The sequence below is a fragment of the Mauremys reevesii genome, linkage group 9, assembly GCF_016161935.1.
Source record: "Mauremys reevesii isolate NIE-2019 linkage group 9, ASM1616193v1, whole genome shotgun sequence".
NCBI lineage: Eukaryota > Metazoa > Chordata > Testudines > Geoemydidae > Mauremys > Mauremys reevesii.
Window position 1 is genome coordinate 81,161,849 of NC_052631.1, and position 20,400 is coordinate 81,182,248.

The 20,400-nt window shown below is 46.1% G+C and overlaps 1 protein-coding gene across 2 annotated transcripts in view; it reads left to right on the plus strand.

Annotated features, from left to right (window-relative positions):
- Positions 1-258: 258 nt before the first annotated feature.
- VSIG4 (V-set and immunoglobulin domain containing 4) overlaps positions 259-20,400 on the plus strand; it is a 59,725-nt gene continuing 39,583 nt past the window's right edge. The window contains exons 1-7 of one of the 2 annotated variants that reach the window (XM_039488025.1): positions 259-369; positions 459-708; positions 3,101-3,457; positions 4,236-4,517; positions 5,341-5,454; positions 9,740-9,761; positions 11,470-12,518. In XM_039488025.1, coding sequence (XP_039343959.1) covers positions 654-708; positions 3,101-3,457; positions 4,236-4,517; positions 5,341-5,454; positions 9,740-9,761; positions 11,470-11,683 — 1,044 coding nt within the window. In that variant the 5' untranslated portion in view covers positions 259-369; positions 459-653 and the 3' untranslated portion in view covers positions 11,684-12,518. Of the gene's footprint in view, positions 370-458; positions 709-3,100; positions 3,458-4,235; positions 4,518-5,340; positions 5,455-9,739; positions 9,762-11,469; positions 12,519-20,400 lie in introns of those variants that run through there. The other variant, XM_039488023.1, reaches the window with a different exon arrangement.

Consider the following 20,400-nt stretch of genomic DNA (forward strand, 5'->3'; position numbering starts at 1 on the left):
ATGAGGAGAAAACAAAATCAAACAGCTGTTCATTCACCAGCCATTTTGTGCACTGAATGAGACGGGTCCTGTGGAAAAAATGTGATCGTATAATTCAATACTGTACCTTAATGCATATACACAAGGGCCCTGAATTGATTTGGTACAATCTGTCTTAATTCTGGCACTTCCTAACTATTGAGTGCTTCTCTTTGCAACCATAATGTGCTTTGAACAGAACTTGCGTGTGTGATAGAGAATATAAATATATGGCCTTTGAGAGAAGAATGGAAAACATGAAGAGAAGGCAAAAATGTCCAATTAAAAAAGATAATCAAAGGAAGCAATTACTTGTACAATCAAATGAATGGCAAGCAAGGCAGACTCAAAGTAAGGGCAATATATAATGGAAAAAGAGGGGGAAAAAACAGTCCTTTTTTTTTAACTCCATCCTTCATTAGGATCTGTCCTATCTGTAGAACCGTCACTCTGACACCTTCAGCTGCCAGTAAGACGTACTTGTGGTTTTTGAGGGAAAAAAGGAAGGAAAAGAGCAGCAGCAATTCTGTATGCTAGCTGAGTGGGAGACTGCTGAAAGGAAGTATGGCTGCCTTGGCATCTACTGACAGGAGAGGAGGTCCAGGGTAAGAGAAGTAGCTGCGGTTCTGTGAAGAATGGAAAAGTTAGTGTGGCTGGTGGTGTTCATGAATTCCTTCACCACCTTCCAGGGTGAGTAAATGAAAATGTTTTCCATATTCAGAGACAGTTAATCTAAGTTCACATAGCTGTGGACTTGATAAAAGATTTAAAACTGTAAAAGGCTGTGAAAACCAGTATCTCTTCTGTTCTTTCTACCAGCTTGGATTTCAGTCGCTTCAAATTCAAACCATGTAGAAAGTAGCAGCATATTATCCCTGGAGTGAAAATGCAGCTTGTATATTTCCAGTTCAGTCATTTTGCAACACATACAACAAGGAGAATGTAAGAAACAGCCCAGTATTGAGCAATTTGTCAGATTTAATGTACTCGGAGTAAGAATAAAATAAGACTGTCCAGGGTACTGGGAGAGTTTATTCTCTGGCATTTCAGCTTCTTCAAAATTCATGTTGTGGTTGGAATAAGTTCATTCTTTTTTAACTTAGCTTTTCAGAATCGTACTAGTGCAGGGGTGGGCAAACTTTTTGGCCCAAGGGCCACATCGAGGAATAGAAATTGTATGGCGGGTCATGAATGCTCACAAAATTGGGGTTGGGGTGTGAGTGCGGGCTCTGGGTTGAAGCTGGGGATGAGGAGTTTGGGGTTGGGACTGAGGGGTTCAGAGGACAGGGGGATCAGGGATGTGGGAAGGGGTGCAGGTTCTGGCTAGGGGTGTGGGCTCTGGGGTGGGGCTGGGGATGAGAGGTTTGGGGTGCAGGAGGGTGCTCCGAGCTGGGATCAAGGGGTTTGGAGAGTGGGAGGGGGATCAGGGTTGGGGCACGGGGAGAGGCTCAGGGGTGTAGGCTCCGAGCAACACTTAACTCAGGCGTGGTGCGGCCCCCGACCCAGTGCCCCAGCTGGAGTGACGGAGCCGGGCTGAGCCCCGTGGTCCAGCCCCCAACCCAGGGGCCTGTCCAGAGTGGGGCTGAGCCCCGTGGTGCGGCCTCCGACCCAGTGCCCCATCCAGAGTGGGGCTGAGCTGCGTGGTGTGGCCCCAACCCAGCTCCCTGGCTGGAGCACTGGAGCAGGGCCGAGCCACATGGTGCGGCTCACAGGTCAGCTTAAAACGGCTCGTGGGCCAGATCCGGCCTGCAGGCCATAATTTGCCCACCCCTGTACTAGTGGGTGTCATTGTAATTACAATGCTAGCTATGGCTCTACATACAACTCTCCTCCAGACAGATTCTGATCTCCATAACTGTAAGAGATTCTATTCACACTTGTGTAATTGAGATAAGAATCTGAGCTGTCATTTTACATCGTGCTGCAATTTCAAATGAAATGCACTTGCACTTTATCAGTAAATCTGCACTTGAGAAACAGGATAAGGGGAAAATGTTGAAAACTGCTTTGAAAGGTGAGTGTGGAAACCCACAGTTACTACCATGTCTTAGAAAAGGATGTGGGGGAAGGCACCAGTCCTGGTTTGTGATGCAAAATTAGAAGGTTAGATGTATGTGAACTCCTATTTCAGTTGCTTACTTGGAGTTCTGTTTTAAACGGAGTTAAAAGGAACAGGAGACTTTCAGAAAAGGGGACCAGGGGGGACGAAAAGTAAAAGCTGGACTTTGAGGCAAATTCTGAAGTCATTTGCTAATGAGCTTCATCACTTCTCTGACTATTTGAGGCTGAAATTTGGATGGGCATCTGATAAACTGGAAGAGTGAGCCTAGATTCACAGGACTTGGAGATGAGATAAGAATTGTGGCTCCAAATGCAAACCTGCCCATAGTTCCGATTCAGTGCTCTGGTTGGGATTCGTCTTATAAAGATGGCCATGAACCAAGAAGACCAGATGCAGATCTGGACCGCCCCAAAGTTCAAGGACCTTCGGATCCATTGTTCCAGTTCACAGACCAAAGGCTAGTGACACTGCAAGAGAACTCACGACTTGTGTTCGAACTAATTAGGACAACATGCCTTGTGTGCATCAGCCTCTGAACATCTCTTTCTGCTCTGTGGGGCACTTGAAGGAAGAGGGGGGGAAAAACTTTCCAAGCAGCCACATTAAGCTATGACAGGATCTGAGAGGCAATAACCATAATTCCTTTTCATGAATAGAGCTCAAAGCACTTCACAATCTTTTCATGTATCTATCCTCACCACACCCTTGTGAGACAGCAAGGTGGTGTTATCTGCATCTTACAGAGGGGGAACTGAGTCACAGAAATAAGTAGCTTGCTCAAGGTAACACCTGAATTCCACGGTGGCACAGGGAACTGAAGCCAGGTCTCCCACATCCTAAGCCAGTGCCCTATCCATTAGGTGTGACTAGGGAAACCAAGCAGCAGTGTTTGTCAAGAATAACTGTCTGTGCTTGCAGCTTAGTGGACTCCACCTGGATGTGCCTCTAGCACTGTTTGGTCTTACTGACGTTCTCTCCTCTGTTCTTTTATTTCCATCCCTCATTTCCTGCTTTCTGCAGCCATCCTGGAACTGACTGGCACCCACGACACTGAAGGGACATGGAAGAGTTCCATCACCTTGCCATGTGTCTACGGGCCTTCCCAGGACTTTGTGCAGCAAACAGTCATTTGGACCCTGGTCCGAGATCAAAGCCCTGCTACCGTCTTTCGAAGGGATAGCTCTGGCGATCACATCCTGTTGTCACGGTACAGAGGTAGGGTCAGCATGCCAAATAGCAGGCCAGGGGATGTCTCTCTTGAAATTGAGAAGCTTGAAGTCAGAGACAGTGGACACTACACTTGCAAAGTCACCTGGAGAGCCCAGGACAAGAGCCTGCTAACGAGGGAGAGAACCACTACAGTTAAGGTTGTTAAAGGTAAATCCAGTAATAAACCCTTGCACCTATGTAGCATTTGTCAGTCATAAAGCACTTGACTGAGCTGGCTGCAGATCTGGTGGGGATGGGGTTATGCAGAGGGACTTCCACTCCACACTGACTCCCCACATCTGCAGGGCTGGGGCCAGCATTTCCCATGGATTCTTGAGCGCCATGCGTCATCTTCACTGCACTGGCACTACCCCCACCCTAATGAGTGGAAAACGAGCCAAAGAATGGGATTCATGCCTGCAACATTGATTTGGGGATGTGGCTTGTACCTAGTTTGGCCCCTAGTGCTACTTAGGATAGCCTTCACACTGCCCTGCGGTGCCACTGCTGAACATCTCTGCGGGCCTTGCAGCAGTTATGGAAGAGTTGCGGTACAGAATTGCCCCAGCTACACACTGCAGAACATCCCCAACACCCCCCCCAGAACTCTCTGTGCATTGGTGTGGAAGGCTTATGGAGGGGCAGAAAGATGGCTCTGCCTCTGACAGGGAAAGCCTGCAGGTTTGGGGTATTCCCTGCAGTGGCCACGTTGTACTAGCATAGCTGGTGCAAAGCAGTCACAAGGAAACCATGAATGCAGCTCAGAACTCTGTATAGAAGGGGGTTATATGAGCAGGTAATGAATTAATCCCTTCTGGAGAAGAGTGAACAGCCGTGGAATTCAGGGAAGACTCCTGCACCTTTCTATAATATCGAAATTCCCAGATCAAATACCCCGCAACTTTGGGACAATTCAGACCCAGATCCTTTTCCTTTTGTCTTTCAGTTGCAGTGACTAAACCCATCGTCAGACCAGGCCCTCTGGGATTCACTGTACCAAAAGGGGCTAGGACAAGCCTGACCTGCTCTGCCAAAGGGTCCCCACCCATCACCTACCGATGGTTCAAGGGAGAGCCAGGAGGAGACACAGTGCTTGTGAGCAATCACGCCGTACTCATGTTTGATTCGCTGCGAACGTCTGACACGGGGAAATATTACTGTGAAGCAGAAAACAGAGCAAGCTCACAAGTCATGCAGCAGAGTGATGCAGTGCAGCTGACTGTGAGGGGTAAGTGCCCCAAACTAGTGCTTGGTGGTCTCTGAGATATTGGATGATAATGAGGCAAATGGCTTAGAGGGTTTAAGAAAGGTTTAGACCTTTAGACTGAATGTAAACAACATCTGTAGTGACACTCCCTAGCTCTCACTGTCAGCCTTCATATTTAGGACGCAGCTGATCACTGGTTCTCCATCCTCCAGCTCTGCCACTTGCCAGCTTGCTGACCTTAGGCAAGTTGCTGTCCTGTGCCTCAGTTTACCCCTGGAGATAACAGGCATTTCCTTTGTAATGCCCATTGAGATGTACGAATGCAAAGTGCTCTAAAAGACTTAGGAGACCATCATCTCAGAAGGAGGTGAGGCCTGCTCAGTGCTGAATTGGAAGCAATTTGGAGACTGGAAGGGAAGTGGTGTTTTCATTGCGGTTCTGTGTGAATGATGGAGAAGGGTGGGCTGAATGTGACACATCCACTTGCTGCCATTTTAGAAGTTAGTCCTCAGGTTGCTAGAGCTTACTGGAAATGACCTCTGCTGCCCTGTGTGGTTCTAGCTGCTACACCCCTTTCCTCTGCTGTCCTCTGAAGTGTGACCTCGTGCCGTTGGGCTACTTGGTTACAGGCTCCATGGGATGGCAGCTGTTCTAACACTTGGAAGGACATGCCTAGAGAAGTCATGGATTTCCTTAGCTCCATGTGGTACGGCATGAAGTCATCAGGAGCAAAATTTCTGCCTCCATAACTCCACTGGTTTGGGAGGATTCAGTATGTTGGGGAGCCCAGCAGAGCACATTTGCTTCTTTACTTGAAACCTCACCATGTGCTGTTTTGATTTAGATTACCAGGGGACCAGCCTGCCCCTCTATCTCATCATCCTGATCGTTGTGCTCTGTGTGGCTGTGGTATTTGTTGTCATTGCGGTCGTCTTGTGTAGGAGAAAGACCAAGAAGGGTGAGTGGGGTGTGCTGGGGATGCTCCGGGTGAACAGGCTGACTTTGTTTCTGAAGATTTCTGGAGAGGGGCCAAATAAAAACATTTCTACAATGCAGTGAAAGAAAATGAACCAATCAAGATCACTTCTTGAAATGGAACACTAAGGGGTAGGCATATCCTATCGAGACCAGGAACTGACAGGGTAATCATAATCCACTGTGCTAGTCTCATTTTCTTTGAGCACTGAACCTGTAGTAGTTTATCTATCCATTCCAATAGTGTGAATGCACTTCTTGCAGCTTGTGCCCCAGAGATGTTTGCTAGGAAGTCAACATGGTTTCATTCCGTAAAAGTTGCTTCCAATTGACATCTCAACAGTTGTATTGACTGTAGAAAGAGTAGATGACTGAAGGTATCACTGTAATCATCTAGCCTTGGCCCTCCTGCAGAACACAGGCCATAAAACTTCCCTGAATTAATTCCTGATTCAAGTCATCCCCCGTTCCACATGTGGTTTCCTGGTTTCTGTGCAACCTTCTCTGTACATAGTTCCTGGACATTTCTCTCTGCCTCAGGCTTCGCTGCTGCTGCTGGCCATGCCACCACTGCTTCCAAAGAAGGGCCAGATAACTTCCTTGGTCCATTCTTTCCATAGAATTCTGCCCCCTCCTCCTATCTGGCCTGTGGAAGATGAAGTGTGGTGGGGAGGTGGTTGATGGGAACGGGTAGTTCCCTGCTTAGCAGATTCATCACAACTCCTTCCATGGGTGGTGAGCAAATACGAAAGGGTAGAGAGATGGCTCAGCATCTGCCAAAGAGAGCCTTCTGTGCTGGGGTATTCCTGGCAGTCATATTGCACTAGCATAGCTGGCGCAAAGCAGTCACCAGGCAACCAAGAATTGAGCAGGACGTGAGCAGGCAATGAATAACTTCAGTCTGGCAAAAGGCCCAAACCCTGCATCTGAACAGACATGAAATTCAGATCTGGCCCCATATTGTCCCCTAAATGTATAATAATTAAACCCCCAGATCAAATACTGTCCCAGTGTTGGATAATTCAGATCTACATAGTTAAGCAGTCTATAGCGTTTGTCACCACAGAACTCTGACCCAGTTTCCATGCCTCTGTTTTGGTTTATGTTCTGCTCCAGTCTCCTATTGGGGCATGTCTGCTTTTGTTGCAGCTGGCCATTTGAATGTTTTTTCTTCATTGGGAACTTCAGAGCTGTTTTGTGTGAGTTTTACATGAATATAGTTTTACACACTTTTAAAGAAAAATACTTTTATAGGCATTTTTAGATAATTTACAAAATAATGTGGATTATGACAAAGCAATAAAGAGAATGTCAGAAAAGAGGGTTTTAAAACTACAAAAAAGGTAAGTCCCTTACATATGCTGAGGTTTTTTCAGAGAAAATATTTTATCCATTTTTAAAGTAAAAGTAATTAAATATTAGTTATTAGTTTTTTGAAAATATTGTTTATGCATTTAGGTTACTTTGAAAAAAAGTGTGAAAAATAATTGTATGTCTTTTGAAATAAAGAATAGAGCATGTATATTAGAGAAGATAAACAAGACACGAAGTGAGAGAGAACAGCCGAGAAAAGCAAAAGTCTCTTAGCCTGTTACAGAAAGAGTAAAAATAAAGGGAGGGAGAGAGAAAGTTATAAAGCAGCAAGAAAGCTTGTGTCACTGAGCACATGGCAGAGAGAAGAGAGAACCACCTAACGCCTACAGCTGCTTCTAGTCAAATGCCAACAATTCTGGGGGACAAGTTGGTGAGGTAATACCTTTTAATGGATCAACTTCTGTTACTGAGAGAGACAAGCTTTCGAGCTACACAGATCTAGTCCCTTGAAATATGTGTTAACTACTCATGCTACACAATCTGTTCTACCTTGTATTTAACTGTGAGACACCGATGTTGCAAACATCTTCGGGTATGGGATATTAACTCCGAGTGTCACAACTAAATACAAGGTGGAACAGATTGTTTAGCATAAGTAGTTTATTATGCTATTTAGTTATTATTGGACACTTCCTTTTCCCCCCTGCATTATTATTGACCATACTACCATTTTCATCTAATAATGGACCAATACTATTGTCTGGATTCCTTTTTGTTCCTTGTTTGTAATTAAAAACTCCTTATTGTTCGTAACTCTGCTAGTCATAGATTTCTTTTAATTCCTTAATCAATTTTCTACAATTCTTAGCTGTTTGTTTTTATTCATCACGATCTGCTTCCCCCAGTGTTAAATGGTGCAATTGTGGCTTATTGGGCATCTTGAATCATTCCCAATTACCGTATTTTCCGGCGTATAAGATGACTGGGCGTATAAGACGACCCCCTAATTTTCCAGTTAAAACATAGGCTTTGGCCTATACTCGCCGTATAAGACTACCCCCCCTTCCGAGGCTGAAGGACCCACCACCGAAGACCCGGTAGGGAACCGCCCAGTGAGTACACCCCCCACCCACGTCCTGCCCCCCCTCAGAAACCACAACCCATAACCCCCCCTGTCCTGCTCCTTGTCCCCTGACCACTCCTTCCCAAGACCCCCAACCCTAACTCCCCCAGGACCCCACCCCTGCCAAACTTGCCGCTCCTGTCCCCTGACTGCCCCAATTCCATCCACCACCATCCCAACAGACCCCAGGAACTCCCATGCGGTGCCTACCCAGCCCCCCCTTCCCCATCCCCTGTCTGCCCCCCCAGAACCTCTGCCCGATCCAACCCCTCCTCTCCCACCCCAGCCCTGGCCCTGGCCTCTTACCCCTGCCGGGGGCCAGGGTCGGCGCCGCAGCTGCGGGGCCCGGCTCCCCGGGCTGAAGCTGGGACCGGCGCCACAGCCGTGGGGCCCGGCTCCCCGGGCCGAAGCTGGGACCGGCGCCGCAGCCGCGGGGCCCAGCTCCCCGGGCCGAAGCCGGGACCGGCGCCGCATCCGCAGGGCCCGGCTCCCCGGGCCCGGCTCCCCGGGCCCGGCTGACGCCGGCGCCGCAGCCGTGGGGGCCCGAGCTGGGCCAGGTCCGAGCCGCGCAGGCGGGACCAGCCCGACCCGGGGTGCTTGGCTGGGACCGGGCTGGGGCGCTCGGCCAGGACCAGGAGGAGCCGTCCCGCCCCCTCCCCCACACGCCCAGCTTACCTGCCTGCTCCTTTTTTCAGGCTTCCCGCGAACACTTGATTCGCGGGAAGCCGGGGAAGGGGAGGAGAAGGAGGGCGGAGCGTTCACGGGAGCGGTGTCATCTATTAAGCTTGCTCGGATTGGCTGAGTCAGAGAGGCGGGCTATTACAACCTTTGCCAATCCGAGCAGGCTTTGTATGCATTAATAGAATACACCAGTGAGACCCCTCCCAGGATTGGCTCAGCCGAAGCTGTTTATACCCAGCGTATAAGACGACCCCCGATTTTTGGGGGTTGTTTTTTAGTTTAAAAAGTCATCTTATACGCCGAAAAATACGGTATCTTTCACATTTTTCTGTTTAAATACTTCCACCCAGCTGATTTGGCTTTGTGATTTTCAGTTTTGTAAAACTGACTTTTTTTTTTTCTTCCAAAGCACCAGGTATCTATATATTACTAGTTTGGATGTCATGTCATGTCATGGATATATTTTGTCATTGCAGGATGTTCAGAGATAAATGTAATTGAATCATTTTGCAAAATTAGTGTCAAGTTCACAATTTTAATTTTTAATTCTGGTCAAATCAACTTTAGTGTCTACTTAATAGCCTGGCAAGCCTAATACATCCAGTCTAATAGGAAGAGATTTTCAGTGTTCATTGAAGCATAGGGCACTTCAGTGACAGATGCCTTTTGGAAAGTATCACTGTCACAGGGCTCAAAAAAAGAATTAGATCACTCGATGACTGCTTCTTCTGTTCATTCCCTCTGAAGCATCTGGCATTGGCCATTGTTGGAAGACAGGATGCTGGGCTAGAATGGACCATCGGTCTGACCCTTCATGGCCGTTCTTATGTAGAACCATCATCCAGGGAGGGGCAGCAAGACGTAATGGACTGAACACAAGGCTGTTTCTATTTCCAGTTTTGGCAAGTCTCTTAATCACTCTGTGTCTTGGCTTTACCATGGGTAAAATGGGAATAACAATACTTACCTAACAGGGTTCCGGAATGGATGCACTAATTTATGATTGTACAGTGTTATGAAAGCATACTGTGCTATGTAAGTGCCAATTATTATTCCATCTTCCAATGGTAAGACTGTAAAAATAAAAATCTGATTTCCACTAGGAAGAATAAAACTACAAAATATTCACATTTCTTTTTCTTTTTTTCAGATAATCCAAATGAAGTAACAGAGTGAGTAAAATTCTTCATCTGTCATGCTGCAAGAGCTTCTGGGGTTGTAATATTGATTTCTGTGGCAGGAAAGCTATTTGACAAGTGAAGAATGAATGTCCTCTTTGGTTATACAGGAGGAGGGGTTTGAATAGCTTAATGATATTTGTGATTGATAGCATTGGATATTCACACGGGGGACAGCGATAGAAATGTTGTTTGTGAATATCTTAGAATCACCAAAATTAGAGTTGGAAAAGACCAATTGGATCCTCTGTTCCTTCACCAAAGAGACCAGTGCATGATTTTCCAGTGAATTCCCAGTGCTTTGTCCAGAATCTAAAGAACAGGAATTTCTAGCTCTTCCCTTGGGACAGTATCCCAGTTGAATGGGTCTCCCAGTTGAGAGCCATTTCCTGATGTTCATCCTAACTGTCCTTTGCTGAACCTCCTTCCATTACTCCCTGGTATTTCTTCCTGAACCATCCTAATCCTAAATTTGCATCCCTGTGTCCTACTCTTCCATTCACTAACACAAGACAAGCTGCCAATTTAAATGTCCCGACAATAAAACAATATGTAATGTAGGAGCTATTTATCCAGATGCCAATGAAAGTGATCGTAAGAGTGTGTGTTGCAGTGTGCTATTCTGCTAATGAAATTTGTCCAAGTGAGGTGGGTGTAACAGTATGTTAAAATAAGGTCTCACTCTGATCAATATTGTTCACTGCATGCTGGGACTTCTCGTCATCGGCTGCACCTGCATTGTAAAAGATGTGGCCAGCCATGTGCCACCTTGCAGAACTTTATCAGCTGTACTTGGCCCAGAGGTTGCAATTTGTCCATTATTTATTCTGTCCTTTATTTTCCAAGGGCGAAATCCCCAACTGGCATAGCCCCATTGAGGTCAATGTTATAATGTCAGTAGAGAATTTGGTCCCAAAGTTAGCAGATTGTTTCTCTCTCTTATCATTGTTGCTTTTCCTTTTAATACAACTTTTTCAGCCTCCCATAATGTCCTTGGGTTAGTATGCAGCGTCTTGTTATTCCATAATTAATATTCCACTGTCATTTAAAAGCAGAGGACCAAAGCCTGATCTCTGCCACCTTGCTGTAAATCCAGTGTCACTCCATTGAAGTTATGCTGATGTAATGCAGACTAAAATCTGGCCCAGGATCTAAATTCCCTCTAAAATGCGTGGCCACAGAGGCCGCCACCAAGGGCTGTGCACTTAACTCCCCCAGCCCCGGGGCTGTGGCACAGCGAGGAGACATGCCACTCCCTCCCAGCTCTGGGGCTGTAACGGGGAGAGACGCCTTTCTCCCAGCCCCAGCCTCGCAGCTGCTGTGGTGGGGAGAGGTGCCTCACCCCAACCCTGGACGTGCTGCAGTGGGGAGAGACGCTGTCCCCCAGCCCAGGCACTGCTGCAGCTGGGAGAGGGCTGGGGGGGCCCCTCATCCCTGGCCCCACCCCAGAGCCTTCATCCCCAGCCAGAGCCCTCACCCCCTGAACCCCAATCCTCTGCCTCAGCCCTGAGCCCCCTCCCACACTCCAAACCCCTCAGCCCCACTCCTGCAACACATCGCCTCCCTATTGGTGCACATAACAAAATTCATTCCGTCAGTGGATGGGAAAAATTAGAGGGAACACTGCCCAGGACCTTGAAGCTGGGTGATGTTGAATCCCCTCTAGTTCTTTCCTCCCATTAATATTAGCCTTTTGTTTCAGTCATAACTCCAAGAACCTCACAGGAGGAGAGACTTGTTCAGGAGTCAATGACAAGTGCACATATGAGGAAGCAAAATCTAGAGGTGAAAACAACTATACATCACAGCCTGTGAAAGAGAACGAATACGAGACAATTGGCACAGTGAAAAACAATGACTATGCGACTCTTGGGAAAGCAACAGCATCTGAATATGAACTGGGGGATGTTCCATAGAAAACCGGCATTTACACACCAGCAACAGCGCAGAAGATAGGGCTGTAGAGCTTGAATGGTCACCATTCATTAAGGGAAGCCCTTCATCCTTTCCACCTTCTTCTCTGATAAAAAAATATTAAGCTCATTGCTTTAATTGTTGAAGGGCAATTGCATCACCCTCTGGTTCTTCATGGAATCCAGTCTGCCCTATTGGTGCTTGAGAACTTGCATGAAACCTTCCTAAAATCAGCTTCCTGGTGTAAACTATCCAGGAATGATACACGGCGAGAAGTTTCTTTCTCTCTCTCTCTCTCTCTCTCCTGGGTTTAACGTTCAGCATAGACAATGGAAGGTCCTTTTTAATAACGCGAGGAGAGTTCAGGAAAAAAACTGAAAGCAAGGTCAAAATAAGAACCACACAGCACTGGAGGTACCAGCGGAAAGGAATCAACTCTACATCTATATCTTGCTCTGTAATCTGTAATAGTTTTTGTACCATACTTCTACTGCAAGAGGAAGTCTGTATGTATTCTGTAGTAAAGTTTGGCTGCTAGCTAGCTAGCCAGTCATATGATATCTCAAATTGCAACTTGGGACCTATTCTTTCAGAGAGTCCCTTTCTTTTGTTTCCTGCTAGAATTACATTTTTAACATTTTGGAAAAGATGGAAGATACTCTTTAAAAAGTCTGTGGCTAGGAGTGTTGCATCTCCTGCTGTCACTTTTTTCTGCTCCTTGCTTTGCCCTTAGGCTTTAATATAGGCAACATTGTTTTCCTACTAAAACAGTATTTTTAGCATGGAATCATATGCTGACAACCATCCCTTGCCCCAGCTCTTAAGTGTTGTGTTAATAAAAACTTTCCACTCTGTATAAAGCATGATTTCTCATGCACATGCCAACTGCTTTGGTATAGTGTGCGCACAGCATATAGACAGGTCACTTGTCCTCCATACGTGGGGAATTGAGAAGCCCAGCAGCCAGTGGGAGATATCCAGCATCTGCACTCACCTAAACTGAACGGTTTCACATATAGTCCAGTGGTGACTGACTTGACACCAGATACATCATTTTCAAATACAGTAATTGCAGCTCCAATCTGTTTGAACCTGGCTTGTAGCTCTTCTTGTTGTTAAAGCCTTGAGTTAAGGGAGGAGACTGTCCCTCGAGGGTGATGTTAGAGGGCTTTCCCTCAACCCTCTCACTTCCCTAGTTCTTCTCACGCAGACAGCAAGCAGCAAAAGACCAGAAGGCCGAAGTGCAAACAATGGGACGTTTACTGAGGTTAGTTTCCAAGCAAGCATATTCTGAAGCCCTTCGCACCAGTTGGGCTTATCTCTATACAGCTCTGACGCCGCAGAGCATTTACCCCATGTCTCCCTACCCAGTTCTGATGCCGCAGAGCCTTGCCTGTGTCCCTGTTCTCCCCCCACTTAGCAAGCGTGATTCCAATTTCCCCTTCCACTTCCTGTTTGACCCCAGTTATATAATCTCATTCTCAGCTATATCTTACCAAACATTTTACTGAAATTTAACTAACCAGTCCTAACCTATTGTAACATAATTCTCTAACCAATTATATCTCGCTACCCTAATTAACTTACACCTAGCAAAATTAATTATACAGCAGACAGAAACAATTAGTGAACCAGACAAATTAACAATAGAAAAGTGGAGGCCAGACAGATAAAACAATACTGAAATGAGGGTTTCATAGCCACAGATAAGTGATTTCTTGCCAGACAGGATGCTATCTTAAGATCTGTTTCTTTTACATGGTGGTGATGGGCATTATCAGGACAGAATCATCTTCCTAACAGCCCAAAACCACCTTATTTCAGTGTGATTGGTTGGGAATGTGAGGATGTGACCATTCGCTTCCCACCTTATGGCTGCCCCTGCTGCTTAGCCAGAGGCCTTAGCCTAAGGGCAAGGCTTCAGACTATCCTAGTGAGAGAAGGCCCGTACACAGGCAGACTGTGATTTTAATTTTGTTTTATACCTTTATAACTAGCTAAGTGATAAAAATACACCTACGTTCTTAAAGTAGAGGCCTTTACAGGCAGGCCTGAAAATCTATAGTCTAACACTCCACCTCTTTCTTTTTCTTTTGAGATCCTCCTGCCCAGGTATCCCTGGAAAAGCATAGGAAATATGGCGACATTTCCAGATAGAGCCAGGCATCAAGGTGGACTGTGTCAATGCTCCATCTGTTCCACTGTCCCTTGTGTAGGACAATGCCCTGCACCTTCTCTTGTACGGGCATCCTACACCTCTTGCAGTTAGTGTTCCAGACTTCCCATTATAGTGGGCCTAAGAAGGTTGAGTCTGGGTTGTCTAGTACACTGGGGGGGAGGGGCAGGGCGGGCTTACTACATTATTTGTAGGTTATAATTAGTGGCCATTCTTTAGAGGGTTGTGCCCCTCTTGACTGTTTCCATATACAGTGTAATGCAAGTATACTTAACAATACTATGATATAATCCAGAGCACCACCAAGACTCCTGACCACTGTAATATAGTCCAACATCCTGGCCACCACAAAAACACTGCTTCTCCTCCTTTGATCCGGTTAAAAAAAATTAACACCATTTTGGAGAATATATTTTAAATGTGTCCAGTTGTTGGCAGTTGCAGTGAGCTGCTCCTGCAGTCTTCGCATGCTTTTGTCCATAATATGAGTCCACTGGATATTCTCAGAAAAATGGGGTATTGTCCAAACCAGCTCGACCACTTGGTATGGAATTGGGTAGTGTGCACTAGTTCAATTGTCCACAGCAATGAGTTCCACAGATCCACTTGTGCACTGAAGTCCCAATGGGAGCGTGTAAATGTGCATAATTATTCCAGATGCTCATGCACTTGTGTCCCCAAGTGTTGTGTACATTCCCAGCAAACACGCCATACCCAATATATAATCACTCCAAATTGCCCCCATTTGCAACAGACCATTAATTCTGCCCCTCCATGGCCATTGAGGAGGGACACATTCAAATATTTTCTCTAGACAAACAATTACTTAACTGGATTATGGTCCATTTTACACCATTCCATCCTCCCCATCTATCTCCCAGCGAGCTCCTCCCTTTCTCATTATTGCCACAGGGCTCATGGGGACCACCTTAGTAACCGTCCAATTCCAAGGTACACAGTAACTATTACACAAGTGCTAGCCCCAGAGTTGGGCATTTTGTAACCCCATACTCACCACCCCTCCAAGTTGGGCATTTTGTATCCCCATACCACCCCTCCCAAGTTGGCCTTTTGAAGCCATCCTCCACCCACGTCACGAGCTTTCCTGTCCATTGAGTTAGCCGCAGGTTCACTTTTGCTGTCCTTTTCCATCCCATTGTGATTGCAGACAGCTTTTGTGTCAGTAGCTCATTGATTTGCCACTGCAATTTCACATTTTGGCTTATCGACTACTTAGTTACCCAATGGTCCCCCAGATTTCATACACCCAACCCTGTGTTTCCTGCTGCCGACAAATCCCTTTTCCAGCGATGATTCCATGTAAGTCCCCGCACCCACCAATTAAATTGTTGCTTCAACCCTTCTATGTATGTACTGCAGTTGGGCTGTACCCGGTCTGCCCACCATTCTCTGGGCTGTATCACCCATGTTATGGACTGGAAAGACACACTGAAAAGCGCTGGTTGCATCCACTCTCACAGTGGCTCCCATGCATTCGCAAGTATTTCCAGCTCCAGGCTGCAGCCGGCTTTGATCAGGATTCTTCCAGCTTGGTATCCATAGTACCTGTAGGGTTACATTCTGTAAAGTGGTTAAATTGTCATACCCAGCATCCCAGGGAGACTGTATGCCCAGTGTGATGTGTACATAATAACTGCACGTCCAGGGATTTTCCTCTGTGGAGGTGCCATTATGATTACACATGGTAACATCACACCCCAACTGTGGGACCCCAAACACCCCAGAAGACCAGAGGGTTATATGTTTTTTGGACCCTCTGTGACAAACCACATGTTCAGATGACTGTGTTTCATGACATAGCCTAAGAAATACCATGCAACGTTTCCTGATAAATTTGATATTCTCTACTGGGTTAGGACCCCTCCCCGTTCCAATCAGTATACCACATACCAACACTGCCAAATTCCCATGGGAGGGATCAGTGGTACAATTTTCTACAGATATATCTTCCTTATTACCACAACTTGGGGGTGTAGCAGTCCACGTGTTCCCTCCTTTTGCCACTTCACATCACGGGATCTGGGCAGGGTTTACAATAGTGACAACTGTGATTAGCAACAATGATTGCTCCATTCCAGGCCGCGGAATCCTTGGGTTCCCCTTTGTAGGTCCACCTGTAAGATGCATGTAACAATTTATATGTCCTCCTTCTTAACCCCCATTTTGTGCCTTTTATTTGCAGTTGATTTCCCAGTTTGGGTAGACCGTGCTTCCCAGGCAGGTCCCACCATGCATTGACCTTTGCTGCTATATGTGTTAGCCCTCCTTGTACAATATCCACCAAAATAACGGTAAGAAGACAAACACACAACACCATCTTTGTCACGACAGTAGACCCATGGTGCTCTGGGTTACTCTTCTGCTGGCACCAGCTTGCTTGTAGAGTGTCTGAAAAACAAAAGGAACATTTCCCAGCCCCCTGGGTGGGGACAGATTATTGCCTAAAAATAACCCTTCTAAATCTTGCTGACTGCAGGGGAAAGAGAAGCATTACCTCCATCCTTTGCTTGTTTTGTTCTATAGGCAGGCTTGTGAATTATCCCACTGTTCATTCATGAAATTCATGAGGCGGTGTACCTCAGTTTCCCCTCTTGTACCACAGACCACGTTTGTAATGGTTTTTCTGCTGTGCCTAGCTTTAAGTTTATTCACAGGTAGCAGGTGAGAAGCATTATTGCCATATGGACTAACAATAACATTAGCGTCAAATCTATTACCAACAGGTGTTTATAAGTATCTTGTTATACCAGGCCTTTTATTTAAACAAATTGTCTTTGAGGCCAGTGTGTTCATTACTCTCTTGAAATCTTTGCATAGGCTTGGGGGTTTGGTGAATTATAAGGTCAGGGTGTTGTGTATGTAAGTGGACTCCTTTTGTATCTGTCTTCAGGTTATAGCACTGTGCAGACACACACACAAAGGAATACTTAGCGTTAACCTGTCCCCTCTTATTTTCAGGCTTGACTTGTTTTCCTATCTCCCTTTCCTGGAGGGCCATAATCTGAGTCTTCTTGCTTACAAGTAGCTTATTTGCTGACCAGGTATATTTATTATCAGTAGCGGATTAACAAATTTGGCACCCCTAGGCCCTCAAAAAGTTGCCGCTCCCCCCCGCCAGCTCACCTTTGCTCCCCCATGGTAAGCCTGGGAGGGAGGGGGGAGAAGGGGAGTTGTGGCACACTCGGGGGATGGCAGCGGTGGAGTGGAGGTGAGCTGGGGCAGGGAGCGGTTCCCTGCTCCCCCACTCCCCCAGAGTCACTCCAACACCTGCTGGCCCCAGCTCACCTTTGCTCCGTCTCCTCCGATCGCACCACTACTTGCTTCTCCCTCTCTCCTAGCGCTTTTGCGCGGCAAGCCTGGGAGGGAGGGGGGAGAAAGGAGAGTTTCCGTGCGCTCGGGGAATGGCAGTGGTGAAGCAGAGGTGAGCTGGGGCAGGGAGCGGTTCCCAGCCTCCCTGGGCTACTCCCCACGCCCGCGGGCACCAGCTCACCTCTGCTCTGCCTCCTCCAAGCGCGCCGCTACTCGCTTCCCCCTCCCTCCCAGCACTTTCAGAGGGAAGCACGGCGCGCCTGGGGGAGGAGGCAGGCCGGGGATTTGGGGAAGGGGCGGAGTTGGGGAGGGGTCACGAGCAAATTTGCCGCCCCTGGCCTAGGCCTTGTTGGCCTAGGCGATAATACGCCACTGTTTATTATTTGCCGCTCCTTTGTGCTGCCATTTTTGGGCAGTTCTTTCCTTCCCCTATCAGCTAGGTAATTTGCATCCACACACAGGCTTTCTGGCTTGCTTTTGGATCCAAAGCTATTAGCAGCTCAGAGACTCTGTCTTAAAAGGGACATAATTAGCTTCCACCAGAGTTCTGATTGCTTTGCTTTTCACTTTTAACTCCTGCTTCTAAAACACACAGCCACCTGCAAAAGAAAACACAACCTATTGTGGCTCCTTTTAATTAAGGAGCATGTTTTGTTTGCATTTCTTTTACCCCTTCTACAATATACACTGCACCTGCTTTGGGAAAATGCACACCCCCGCCACAGTTCAACTCTACAACATTATATTAGCCACATCAACTTTCACACAAGATGTAACTGCCTCCCCCATGTCCACAGAGTTCTCATGCACCCCCACCAAAGCGACAGTCCGATCACCCAGAGTCACCCCAAAGCTGTGTTCCCAACATTGCTCCCCTTTTTCCTTCTCTTCTTTCCTGTGCACGCATACACAAAGGATCCAGAATGTCTCCCTCAGCCCATGGTCACGGCTGTCTCCCACAACAGCCACGACTTTGGTCTTTATTTAAAAACATATTAAACACTGAGGTACCTTAAGGGCTGAATGCTAAATACCAAAGCCGAACAACACTAGTTACCTGTGTCTGGCAAAAACTGTCAGTTTTGCAACTTTGAATGAAAGATTCAAATGGATTTAGTGCCATTGCTTTTTCTTTATTTAAATTGGTTTTGTTTTTTATCTTAAACCTACAAACAGGATTTTACAAACCATGAGTGTTGGTTTAGGTCCTTAAAACCTCACATAATTACACAAAAAGATTCACACACAAAAATTCTCTTTTACCCAACACCCCTTGCACTGCTTTTATTATTTTTTACACAACTGTACCCTGATTACATTACCATCTTGTACATTGGAGACAGTCAATTTTTAATGGAAACCCCTTACATCCCTTTAGTGATTTTGATTAACTCGTCCAATAGTCAAATAATATAGATCAGAGTATCTGGCTGCCTGCAGCAATCCTTTACAGACCATTTCTGTGGGAAAAGGACCCATTTCCTCCACAATAGCGATAAAGGCTCCTGGGGACAAAAACATATTGGTGGTCAGGGCCATCCTTAGGATTTATCGAGCTCTATGCAGTATTATTAAACTGGTGCCCCTATGCCTGACGGCAGCCCGGGCTTGCAGCCTGGGGAGAGGGACGAGGCACTAAGGATACCGAGCTGCCCGGCCTGCCTCACAGCGGTGGAGAGTCACAGTTCCCTGCAGAGAGCCCCGAACCCTCTCCCTCATGCAGGATGCACGGCGCCCTCTGTGAATACGGCCTCTGCCTAAGGAGACTGCAGTGCATGCTGGGTATGCAGGAGCCAAACTGCTCTTACCTGCTGTCATGGGCAGTGAAGCTGCCGCTTGGGAAGGCTAGCTCCCCAGCCCACCTCTTCTGCATGTGGCCCCACCCATACTCCACTCCTGCTCCGCCCCAAGCCCCACCCTCTCCCCACTGTCTTCCTCCTCCCTTCCCTCCCTCTCCCTGCTCAACCTCTTCCAGCCAAATCCCTGAACCCAAATGAAGCAAATGACATTAAAGAAATTGCAGAAGAGCATGTTTTCCACTGCATGACAGCTGGTGAAGATTGGACATGCAGAAGATACCTAATTAAAAGCACTAATTTGGGAATAAAAGCTGTCAGTCACAGGTTTTTTGATATGCCCTGAAGTTTGTCAGAGATTTATTTGCAAAAACTTCATAGTAAGGGCAAGTCAGCTGTCCTGCTGAATACATTTAATATTATGGAATACATGATGCAGCTCTTCTGTTTTACATTTTCTTAATCAGTAATTCTAAGCTGATTTTATATTTTAAATGTACTCTTAAGCCTTCATAAAGTAATCATTCCAGATAACTACTACATACTTAACTCACTGAAACAAAGACATTATTTTAAATTAATCAGTCACAGAGATTTAGTGTCTTCATAACAATATTCATTGTTTTTAGAAAAAGGGAACACTAATTTACTTTGTGTGATCTCCATAACAACAGACATGTTTGTGAAATTTCACCAACTTTAAAAAATGTTTCCAAAGATTTTACGCATAACAAAGGATTTTATATCTTACTAAGGTACTGATTTTGCTGGAGGGTTCTCTTAAAACTAGTTCATCAAATAGTCAGAAGTAAAGAAATGGAAACTCGTTGGTCCAGCTATCTGGAGGAAAGGGGTATTGTGTCTTTAAGGGCTCTCTTCAATGAGGTCGGGGGAGCACGAGGGGGGTGAAGGGAGAAAGGGATGGACAGAAAGGACAAGAAGATTTTGGAAGCAAGTTTTTTTACTCTAGTAATTAAAATTAAAATGTGTATTTTAGATAAGGGTGGTCTGTTGAAGGATTTATTTAAAAAACTACGTGTCTGAAATCCAAGCATTTAAGGTTAAAGATGAATACTCAGATTATGCATCTAAAAATCTATGCAAGGATTTTTTAGAGACATGATTTTATAATCTTCAGCAATCTTCTAATGAAATATCTTTAAAGCAAATTTTAAACTAAGGTCCTGTGTAGACGAATATATTCTGAGTAATTATTACAGTAATGCACAGCTATTTATGGCAGAAACTGACAGTATATACCTTGGGGTTGGCCAATGCCTGTTAAATGGCTTCATTACCACTTGAATGGCTCTTTAACAGTTTTGATGTTGTGCTAATAAGTCTGGCAGGCTGGAAGGCTTTTTCACGTTTAAGTTACTAGATCAGGGGTAGGCAACCTATGGCACAGGTGCCGAAA